At 43.8% G+C, this 12,222-nt stretch overlaps 1 protein-coding gene across 2 annotated transcripts in view; it reads left to right on the forward strand.

Moving 5' to 3' along the window:
* Positions 1 to 12,222, forward strand: part of BRINP1 (BMP/retinoic acid inducible neural specific 1) — an 87,966-nt gene that overhangs the window by 67,911 nt on the left and 7,833 nt on the right. For both annotated transcript variants that reach the window (XM_080561426.1, XM_080561425.1), the window contains 2 exons: positions 4,483 to 4,719; positions 10,124 to 10,346. In XM_080561426.1, coding sequence (XP_080417552.1) covers positions 4,483 to 4,719; positions 10,124 to 10,346 — 460 coding nt within the window. The remainder of the gene's footprint in view (positions 1 to 4,482; positions 4,720 to 10,123; positions 10,347 to 12,222) is intronic.

A 12,222-nucleotide genomic window follows, 5' to 3' on the forward strand; every position in this document is an offset into this window, starting at 1 on the left:
CATCTGTATCCCCCTTGGCTGGGGCTGCCTGGGCAGGGAGTAAATCAGAGCCTGGGGAGGGGGGGATGCTAACAACTCTACAGCAGCCTGTGGGAAACAGGGATTTCTGGTTCCTGGCAAACACTCCTGGGCTGAAATTAGAAAATATGAGTGAAAAAACAAAACAAAACAAAACAAAAAAACAACCCACAACCTTCTGAAAAGTTCCGGGGAATTAAAATTCCAGAGACGCATCCTCTTGGGCAGTCTGACCATTTACATCTATATTGCAACATGGCACTATTTCAATAAGGTAACGTCCTTCTGTGCTATTCTAAACATCGCAACATTAATCAAGAAATGTTGCGTATCGGTAGTTTGTTACATCAAGTATGGTAATAGAATATTAAAATTCACATCACAATTAATATTAAAGTCTTCACCAAGATGGGCAGAGCAGTAATGACAACACAAAACATTTCAGCTTTTCAGCGAAACAAAATGAGGAAGTATGAAAAATACATTTAGACCTTTCCCTGTCAAAAGTGCTTTAGAAGTCAACATGTTCTCACAGAATGCTTCAATGAAACTGCATTTTCAACAGAGAACTCTTCTATGGAAAATGTTTTAAATAGCTCTAATTTAGAGCTGGGGAAATTTACCACTTTTAATGCAGGAAGCCTTTTATATACAGTCCAAAGCCAAACATCTCTCTCTAATAGTTTTTCTAGTTGAGTTAAGGACATGTACCCTTGTTAGATATTCTGCTTGCAGGTTGCTAAGCCAAACCTGGCACTTCTTAATTTTTAAAGAGGACCTTTACACTTCAGAGTGGCCGAATTCTCCCTTCGATCAGTAAGTTACCTTCAAAATTAAGATATTCTCCCTAACGCTGGTCACCAGCACACGTCTTTCTCGTGTACTGTCAGCTCTGGAGGCTACCGTGGAGGAAGGAGCCAATTCCTTTTGCACCCTGGCTGGGATTGTGGTGTTCACCCCATGATTTTGAACCACTGTCACAGACTTTAAGGCCATGTCACCTCCCTGCTTGGCTGCTGGGATGAGGTCTGTCCGTAGACAATGTTGAAGGATTAAATAGGAACTTCTTTTTATGTTTGTAATAGTGAAAGAAAATTCTTAGAGAATGAAACAGCTCCACGGGGTGTTTTATTAGGGCAGCAAGGCTTCCTGGCTAGCATGGCTGGCTACAAGCTGCTCTGCAGGCTGTGATAGTCCTTTGGACAGCAGCTTTCCTGCTTCACAGGTGGCAACAGAAGCACACAGAACTGTGGTTTCCAACAGTACAGCCTTCTTACTACTTCATGTTTCTAAAGCTTATGTTAAAAATGACTGTACCTGACACACAGGTACTTTGCTGACAGCTGAAATCAACTCAATGTCAGCAATATTTCTGTGCATGGTGCAGAATGACATGAAAATGATCGAGGAGAGTACAAGGACTGGGTGAGATGCTACTGTCCCAGTACTTGTAAAGTATCTTGCTAGGATTTGGTCGCAAGGGTGCTCAATACAAAAACATTGATATAAGTCTGCCTGTGTCTGGAGACGGTGATAGATGTGTGGGTATTTATGTATGTGTCAATGTACAAATGTGAAAATGCACGGCTGTATTTCAGTAACCTAACACTGATTTCTTCTGCAAGGAAAATTTTGGCTGGAGGATCTCTGAATAACGTGCAATACCTACAGCACATTTTCAGATTTAAAATTAGGGTTCTCTGTTGGGTGTAGGCACATGCATATTTTGACGAGTAGCTGGATTTGCATGTCACTTGTGTTCCTGGTCTCAGCACATATTTGAATATGTGCTGCTTGTTAAATGCTAAAATTAACTGCACAGATTTCAGTAGAACTGCTTACCTGATTAAAGTTAAGTATTTATATAAGTGTTGTTGAATTGGTACTAAGTGTACAGGGGGTCTGATTGTCTCTTAAATGAAGGGTCATTTATGCTGTCATGTGAACGTGAAATTATTTCTTATTACAGAACGTTATCTTGGAAAAGTATTTTAGAAACCATGAGTTTCATGGACAAAAACAAAAACACAAAACAAGCATCCAATTGAGACACTCCGCAGTGTACAATAGGACCATGTTTAGTTTTGGAGATTACAGGGTATTCATATTTCTGCATGTGCTGGAGCACACAGCATGCACCCTTTCCAATGGAAGTGCTTTTCCTGTGTCTTTAGTTGCTTTTTTACCCCTTTCCACTCAAATAAAATTAAACAAAATAAATCCAAAGCCAGTGCCATTTGTGGCTGGGACCAGGCAGCATGTAGGTGCTGTCATCCAAGTTAAAATTCAAAGAAGAAAACACGGTGAGCTGAAGAGCCTCTGGGCATTTGGGCTTCATATTCAAAGGCTGGGGCCAGGGCAGGTTGCTCCTCCATGAAGCAGAGAGCAGAAAGATTTATTCAGGGGACTTGGACCATGAATAAACCGGGTCAGTGCACAGCAAGGAGGCCAGCCCCGTCTCCAGTGATTGTGTTGAGCTCAGGGAGTACCGCAGCCTTCAGGCACCCCAGGCTCTGTCTGTAGGTGTCGGTTCCCCATCAGCTCGGCACTTTCTTCACATCCTCCAGGCCTGGGCCCTGGAGGTAGGCCTATCCTCAATGTCTTTTTCTTTGAAAAGAAACCACATCCATCTGTGCTTTTAGCTTCAGATAAAGCCCTAGAAAACTCTGAGTTTCACTCCGTCCTGAAGGCAAGAGACAGAAAGAAGAAAGGTATGGTACTTACAGAGAAACATCTCAGGAAAGGCCAAAGGGACCTCAGAATGCTGCTGTTGCCCTGTTCCTTCTCAGACTAGTTCTGCCATATATGCAGGGATGCCCAGCCCTCCCTTTCCCACAACAGCACCACAGAAATCAGGAACTACACAGCCTCAGTGCCTCCAGCCACCAGGCCTGAAAATCCCTCCTTGTGCAAGTGTCCCAAGTGCCTTCTCCAGCTGAACCCTGCACTCATCCTGCTTGGTGGCAGACACTGCTCTGTTCTTGGCTGCAAATTAGGTCAGAGAAGGGGGCTGCTCGCTGCCACCGGGCACGGTGCTCCCAGAGCAGGAGGGGAGAGGAGAGGGAAGCCCCTGAGCCTTCACCACCCTCTGATCCCCTCAGGCCTGGCCTTCCGGAGGGACCTCATCAAGGCCAAGGTTTTTCTCCGAAATAAAAAGCGAAGGGGAAGCGGGGTCCCCTGGGGCACCGCTCTTGCCTGAGGTGAACGTGCCCCACCAGGGAAATGGGCCTGAACTCCTGAAAGGCACCACGGCACCTCCTGCCCTTTCTGCATGCTCTCGTCCTCTGAATTATTGTCTTATTTTCATTCCACTCCAATGAGCTGTCAGCAACGGATCCTGTAATTCAGTGCCGCAGAAACACAAACAGATGGGTAATTGACCCGCGCGCCTTCATTGCACTGGAGTTCAGCGCTGCTGTTCAAGCCATAAACTCCTCTCTCTGCCTCTCCAAAATCCCCGGGCCGTTTACGAGGGAGGTGAACGGGCCAGGCTTGCTGCGGCGGGTTGGCTCATCGTGGTCGTTGTCTCTGCCTCGTGCACTGCAGACGCTGACCGAGGCTGACAAGCGGAGCGTCCCCGCTGCAAGGAAACAGCTGCACGTCCCCAAGGGCCCACGGCTGTCTGTAGGGGGGCCGGAGACGGAGGCTGGAGGAGGAGAGGATGGGAAAACATGTACATTATGCACAGGGCAAACAGGGAAACGGTTATGTCCTCAGGTACCTGAGCAGGCATCCACCTACACTTGTGCCTGCACAGATGGATGGATACACAAACACTCGCTATGGAGAAAGAGACCTGGGGATTGATCTCTCAGCTAATGTAAACCTTCAGAGCACCACTGAAATCGTTGGCACTAAATCCATTTGCACTTTTATAGGATTTGGCAAGTAGCCCTCCTAGTAGGGAGTGAGCTGGAAAGACTCAGGTACCCAGCTCCTGTATTTATGCAGTGGGAGCTGAGCACTTAACTCTGCAAGGGTCTTTTAGAAATCCCTCCCCATATTATTCTCCTTTCTTCTGTATTCCATTCTTTTCTTTTTCAGTGCATAGTTTTCTTGTTTCTGTGCTACCAAACCTATTTAGTCTCTCCTAAAACAGCTCAGAACAGTGTACTGTGCATCATTTCTGAGCTAACACTTGGTTATATGAAAAAAAACAACACCTGGCAGTAAGGGAGGCTTTGCACTCAGATGCTTTGTACTGTACCGGGATCCAGGACTGGGAAGAAGGGGTAAAACTGGGTATCTGATCCCAGCTAATCACTGCTTGCACCTGAGGCATATATTTTCTACACCATTTTCCTTACCCGTGACAGCTCTGAGAGAAGTCTCCCAACAGCTTTTAATTCCTTAGCATCACTTTCCTAAGCTGTTAATGAAACAGGTTCTGAACAGAAGAACGGATACCTGAAATGACCTCTTTACTTTTTCTTTCTACATCCCTGCCTCTCGCTTCTCTGCCAGGTCTCCAGATCATCTTCCCCCAGTACCTACAGGAGAAGTTTGTCCAGTCTGCCTTGAGTTACATCATGTGCAATGGCGAGGGGGAGTACATCTGCCGGAACAGCCAGTGCGGCTGCCAGTGTGCGGAGGAATTCCCGCAGTGCAACTGCCCCATCACCGACATCCAGATCATGGAGTACACACTAGCGAACATGGCCAAGTCCTGGACAGAAGCCTATAAAGATCTGGAGAATTCAGGTAACCAAGCTAAACTCACTCTCCAATTGATTTCTTTCAAACACAACTTGTCGGTCTATACCAGTTGAGAATCCTTTCCTTCCCTAGTATAATGTTACAGTTTGGATAAAAAATGGATGATGTTAAGCCCAAAAGTATGATCTTGATCTTGAGGGGTTGTTATACACATACACGTACAGATAAAATCACACACATCATGCATATGCATAAGGGGATATTTTCCATGGATTTTTTTTTTTTTTTTTTGGATTAAAAATCTGATTTTTCAGACCAAACCAGCTCAGAATCTCTCTTTAATAGTCCTACAGAGGAGAAACTTCCACAATATGAATGATGCAGAAATTGCTTTTCAGATTTGCATGAATGATTTATTCTGCTTTGGTGAAAGGCAATTCACAGAGAGAGCACAGGCCAGATGACACCTCATCTGAGATAGCGAGAAGGGAAAATGACTTCTCTCTCCTACAGTGCCGATGGCCGTTGGTGTGAACATTTCTCTTCTTCCTCCGCTTTCTCCCAGTGTAACACTGGGAGTGTTAGTGGAGTTTGTTCTACTTTGATGCTGGTAACACTCATTGTAGGTGTGCTACTTTGACCACGCAGCAAACTCGGAAGGGTCTGAGACAAGAAAGCACCAGCATCAGTGCAGCCATATCATTTCTGTTATGGTAGTCAGTGGTCTGCCTACCCAGAAGCCACAGTGACGCTGAGCAAAACTTGATCAGGAACTGATCCTCACACTGACTCTCACCTCTGGTGTTAGCCAGTTAATCCCCAACACCTATTCTTTAATGTTTATTGCCATAACTGTCCAGGTCTTCGTGTTAGGAAAGACGTCTGTGAGGAAGGGACCATCTCACTCCAAGGTACTGAGGAACGTTTCTTCAGAACTCTTCCCAGCAGCAATTTCTTTCCTCATGTTGAAGGTCACCTTAAGCTCTGTAGTTGGTAGAACTAAGGCGGCCTGTGCTATTTCCTCAGTGGGCTGCTGAGGGCTGCTCTGTATTTCAAGGTGTGGGCCCTGCTGGCATGTCTGCCATTGCACAGGCTCTCACATCCAACCCACACTGTTAGCCTGGTGCTTGGACGAGCACGGTCAGAGCAGCACCCCATGGCCCAAGGCTGATGAGCACCTTGATGAGAGCTGCAAGTCACAAACTGTGGGGAGTCACGGAGCTGGGGCAGTTCCAGAAGCAGCCCACTAGCTGAAGAAGTCAGTGGTTTTCTGAGGGGTTCTATAAATTTATGGGCAGGGTGGGAACACCAGGCCAAACCAGAAACTGAGCATCTGCTAGTGCAGTGCTGCACAAATCAGAATTACCGGCAGCGCCTGTCAGCATGGCTCTGCCACTGGTTACTTGTTGCTGACTCTGGTGTGGGAATTTCACACAAGCTGCTCAAGAGCCACTTGTTGGCGACCACTCATCAAACCCCTTTACATTTCCAGGGGATGTAACCCAGACACTTCGAAGGTGAGAGCCCTATGGAGGGAGAAAAATTACAGTCCCACAGTGATTGTTTTATTGTTACACTGGGCACTTGTTGCACTTGATCTAAGCAAAGTCCACGGTAGATAATTATATTCAGTCCCCCTTGCCTTGAGATTTCAACAGGGGAGGGTGTTTCTCATTTGCTGTGTTGAAGTGACACATTGCAGTGCAGTTCTCTGCTGCGCTGTGGCCATATTCCACCCAGGGCTGGAGGCTTTTCAGAGCTAGATGGAGTGATTATCTTTATGTTTAAAGCTGCTGCATCTCATTCATCACTTTGTTGCACCATGTGCAAACTTATCCTTTGAGATGAAAGTTGCTATCACAAAAGACTGTAGTATTAGTGTTTTGCTTCTTTGTTTTAATAAAATTTCCCAATAACTGGAGGATTTTCTTCATAATGAACAACAGAAGAAAAATCTCTAGTGACATCTGAAGGCTTTTCCAGTAAAGAGGGATGAAAGGCACATGAGTGGTCTGAAAGCAAATATCATTTGTGCAGGAAGTGGCTGATAGCCTAAAAGATCTATATTTTGTTTCTGATCTGTGTGGGGTTCCTACGTCAATTTGAAAAAATCTTGCAGGGACCAATAAAGGGTTGGCGTTATTTGGGATAGTATCTTCAAAGTCAAGGAGGCTGCAGTGAACTGATGCTGCTTTAAATCAGCTCTGGAGCTTCTCCCAGCCCTGCTTCATTGCTCATGTATAAATTGAGAACAATAACATCGTCTTTTTCTGTCTTGGCATTTTAGTATGGCTGGCCAAAAAAATCTATATCAAAACCATGACTCTGGATTTTTAAACAGCTTTTTGATTAAGAGTCATTTGTTTGGGGCTTTTTGTTGTTTGTTTGTATTTGCAGTACTATTTTTGTCTGATGAAAATGTCATTTTTTAACTGAAAAGCACTGAAAAAAAGCAAGTTTCATCTCCAAAACAGATGTTCTGCGGTGATGCCACCAGTCTTCTCCAGAGGCAGGACCTCTGCCCCGCACCACCTGCGATGATGAGTCATTGCCCTGGGACTGCCTGGAGTGACTCAGCAAAAAGAAGGGCCATGGTGCATTCTGGGAGATGTAGTCCTAGCCATCGGCCACATTTTCTGTGCAGAGAAAATAAAATAACAACAAATGCAAACAGCCTTATTAGTTAATTGGAAATGCCATGGGTTAAGAATGAACTATTCCCAGAAAAGTACAAGGCTTAGCACTATGCGGTCTTGGTTAGGGCCTCCAGGGATAGTTATAATATAAATAAAATATGAAGAAATACTTTTTTGGAAAGTCTTTTCTTTCCTTTTTTTTTTTTTTCCCTTCCCTTTTTTAAAAACAACTCCATTCAGCTGTTATTTTGCCAGATTTCTTTGCTCATTTGTTTTTCCCCCAACGTTGCACTGCAGTATCAAAATGTGCACACTGCACTGAAATTTCTCCCTTACCCGTCTCTATGAAAAATGTAGCACATTCATCATCAGAGGGAAAAAAAAGCTTGGTCTTTTGCACAAACAGGCTTTTGAGGAAATTGATTTATAAGGGGCGGGAAGCAAATGCAAGGCTTTTACTGCTGAAAGGTACCAGGAGTAATCAGCATGGTCAACAGAAGCAATTATACATGATGATAGTTTCAGAGGACCACTGCACAGGAGAGAATCATTTTTGGGGAGGAGAAGGGCACTGAAAGCAGCATTACTGATAGAGTGAAAACCTGAGATGATTAAAAAAACATCTCCCAGTTATCTTTGGGGAAGAAAGGAGACAAGCAGATGTCCTGTGGATCTTGATAGTGCAATGATGATGATTATTTTTATTAGGTGCTCAGCTTCACTGTGTGATGAGTAAGATATGAACATCCATTTACCATCTATATAACGATCCTACCAACTAATGCATAGATATTCTTTGTTAAGCAGTTAAGTATGAACTGCAGATTGTTGAATAATAAGAAATCTGTTATGCAAATATATATAGTCATGAATTCAGGTATATGAGGTTTGTACGATAGGTTCTAAATTATCTGCTTTGATTTTCTCCAATAATTCTATGGAATATTTTTCCTTTTTAGAAGATGACTGCCTTTTCAAGCTTTCTTTTTTGCCTTTTTTATTTTTTCTCTTTTTCTTCTGAAAATGAGATGAAGGGAAAACAAATTTAAATGAGGAAAGAAAGAAAAATAGTATTTATAACTTGCAGGAAAAGAAGGCTGCATTTCTCTTTGAGTACATTGTGGGTCTGCGGGGGGCTCTGGTCCAGCTTCCTGCTAGAAGCAGGATCATCACCAGCACCAGGTCAGGTCAGCTGTGGTTTTGTCTAGCAGTCTAAAATGATGGATTCTTCAACAACACTTGGGCAGCCTGTCCCAGTGCTGCATTACCTCCAAGTGAAGAAGTTTTCCAGCAAATAATCCGAACCTCTCAAGCTGCAGCCCGTGTCTATTACTCCTTGTTATATCATCTGTCTCTAATAAGAAGACTCTCTCTTTCATGTTTGTAAGTACCTTCTGAGCAGTTGTAGGCTGTAATTAGATTGCCCCTTGGCTTCTCCTTCACCAGATTAAACAAGTGCAGATCCCTCCACCTGACCTCAGGGGACTTGTTCCCCAGACCCCTGACCATCTCTGTAGCCCTCAGCTGTGCCCTTCCCAGTTTCTCAACAGGCCTCTTTAATTGGGTGTCCCTAAAGCTGGGCAGAGAAACGCAGGTGCAGCCTCAGTAGTGCCAAGACATAGGGAATATTAACACCCTTCGATCTGGAGTTAGCCCAGGATGCAGTTTTCTGTTTTGGCAGTGAGAACATAGCGTTGACCCACCTTCAGCATGGTGTCCCCCCATAACCCTGAGGCCCTTCAAGCTCCGCTGGCTGCTTCCAAGCTTGTGCTGATGCGTGGGATTGTTCTGCCCTGGTGCGGAGCTCTCTGGTTTTCTTTATTGCAGTTTATGAGGTTTGTGTTGGCCCACTCCTCGAGTTTCTCAAGGTCCCAGTGTGTCAAACACAGTTTTCTGGTATCGAAAATTGGGTTAGTTTCTATTGAGAAAGTTGGAACCATCTGTCTGTTCTACATGAGGATGTCCCAGCCTGGTAATCAGAGCCTAAGCAAACTATTCTTCTCAGTTAGAAAGAAAGGGATGGTCATAAACAGAAACAGCATCAGATTTTCTGTTCTGTGATGGGAAGAAAAAACCCAAACCCTACATAAAGGCTTTATTGTTATTATTTTCAAGCAAAATAAAATAGAAATAAAGTGATCACAAAATAACATTTAACAACATTTTTTGGATCCATTAGATTTTTTTCCCTTGGCTAAAATTGTCACATTTTTTTTCTGACTAGCCCCACAAACTATTTTATTTTGTTTTCTTTGTTACATAAAGCAACTCATTTAACTTCAAATGAAAAATCAGAAGGCTCTTTTTAAAAAATGACAAAGCGGGACATTTTCACACAATCCAAACCCTTCCTGTGGGGATTTTCTTAAGCTTTCTTCCCCTTTTTTTTATTAACGACACAGCCAAAGTGATTTGACTTCAACAACAAATGGCATTTTAGAAGCAGCTGAAAAACAATTTAAATGAGAACTCTTTAGCTGACAATGATTACAGCTCCCTGCTTTTTGTTTGTAACCCCTAGACTGTAATCCCATGCTCCAGGGAGCTTGCTCTCTTTTATTCTCCACCCTGTAGACATTAACTGTTTGGTTTCACCCTGATGCTCCCGGGGTTTCATCTCCCCGCAGTAACAGCCATGGAGGCAGTGGGTTTCCTGGGGCAGAACGACAGAGCAGGGAGCTGATGGACATCAGATTCCTCCTGCAGAGCACCTCAAACCTCACCGCTGCTTCTCCACCCTGCTAATGCAAATCCTTGTAACTTCATCACGGTTCAGATCCCTCTGTAGTTCTCCACGTTCTCGTGTCTTCCAGATGAGTTTAAATCCTTCATGAAAAGGCTACCTAGCAACCACTTCCTGACCATTGGGAGCATCCACCAGCACTGGGGGAACGACTGGGACCTGCAGAACCGCTACAAGCTGCTGCAGAGCTCCCTGGAAGCCCAGCGCCAAAAGATCCAGCGCACTGCCCGCAAACTCTTTGGCCTCAGTGTCCGGTGTCGGCACAACCCTAACCACCAGCTGCCTCGAGAAAGGTAACCCTTCTCCTTTGGGATGGGTGCGGTGTGGTGGGCTGAGCCTGGGCATGAACCTAAACCCTACAGCTGAAGGGATTTGATACAGGGTGTGTTATAAGGTGTGCTATAAGGGATTTGATATAAGGTGGAGGGGTGAAAAATGCTAAACTCTGGGAGTGGGTTGAAATTTCTGAAGGTGTAAGTAACCTTTATCACATCCCTAAGCATATCCACATCCCTTCTGTGTGGTCTTACCTACCCAGTTGACAGGCACCCACTTGTTCTGTAGTGTTCAGCTAGAATATGATTATATGAGTCTATAATTCTATGATAAAATGACATCAAACGGCCAACTAGACCTTTTTTAAAAGGCCAAGCTCCTTTTTAGGCTGTTTGGCATCACATACCACAGACAAATTTTAAGCCTCGATTTGTTGTTTAAGTGGACATATGGAGCACAAGATGCTTCAGATCATTTTCGGGTTGTGCTCCTTAGTGAATATAACTGGAGTGAAGGAGAAACCTTAGTTTCACTTGGAACAAATCATATAGCTTCTGCAAAATGCAGGATGAACCTGCAAACCTGCATTGACCAGAAGCCTAGCAATGTTATTGCACATGGAGGGAACAGATTTTCCATTACAGCTACAGCAGCTATTGATATCCAATAGTCACCTCCTGCTGGCTCCTCTCAGCCCTGCACTAGGGCTGAGTTTATATTTGCTTCTGAACATTTTTCCAGACCTGCATCTGTGGATTTTAATAAACATTGCTTGCTGTTTTTTTTTCTTTTCTTTTTTTCCTACATTTTCTGGATTGAGGTAACACTTAAAATCTTGGGGAAAAAAAAAAAAAGAGTTCAAATGCCTTTTCTTCCACACTTCTCTGGAAAAGGTCATGCCAGCTTAGTATTTGAGAAGAAATCTTTTTTAGCTCCTTTATTACATAAATGTTCGCTCTTAAGAGAAAATTAGCTGATTGTTGTGTCCTATTATCATCCTGCCCACTGGCTGCTAAGCATGCTGAGTCTTCATTTCACCACTGTGCAGCTCAGGAAACTCTTCCAAAGCTTAAGGTCTCTCTAATTACCAAGAATTCTCATGTCTCTGGACAAAGACTCAATGGTGTTACTAGGGATGAGGAGAAATATCTATTAAGTTTAAGAGATTATGAAAAAAAGTCTTTGGAGAACTTCCTAAAATTGTCCCATTCCTGCCAATTGTCAAACTTTCTTCAAACAAGCACACGGGTGGAGGAGTCACAAGCACAACCAGGCATTATTGTGAGCTGTGCCACAACAGCAGCAACGTGAAGCAGCAGCAAGCAGAGATCCAGTGAAGCATTCGGATAAATGTGTCTTTAGCATTTCTTTTCTATTTTAAAAAGTCAGCAAGGCAGAAAGGGAGCCTCCAACTAATACTATAAAATCTGGAGAAAGGAGGACAAAATGGATGATGGCAGCTGGGTTTTTAACTGACTGATGTGCTTGATTTGTTTAAGTCAATACCACCAGGCATAGTATAATTTCTTTTCTTATTTGTCATTCTGCATTTGTACCTAGTCAGAGGAGGGGCTCAGCAGACAGATAGGTAGTGGAAGAGGTATGCATTTCATCCTTCTTTTCACTGGGCTTGGAAATACTCTAATTTTCTAATTGTTACCGTACAGAACGACAGACACTTATCAAGCATGCCAGTGGCTTTGAAAGGATGGAAAGCTTCTATTAAGAGCAAGCCTCTCTCTCTAATACACATAATAGTAAGCCTATATTATATATTCAAAAGCACCGTAAAAAAAAAAGAAATAGGGCTGCTGTTGATTGCCCTCAGGGAAAGGAAGAGGTGGTGTTTCCAAAAGAAAGAGAGAGTAGGGATTTTTGCAATTAGGATGATTT

The sequence above is a fragment of the Anser brachyrhynchus genome (genome assembly GCF_964034855.1).
Source record: "Anser brachyrhynchus genome assembly, chromosome: 19".
In the NCBI taxonomy this organism is placed as follows: domain Eukaryota; kingdom Metazoa; phylum Chordata; class Aves; order Anseriformes; family Anatidae; genus Anser; species Anser brachyrhynchus.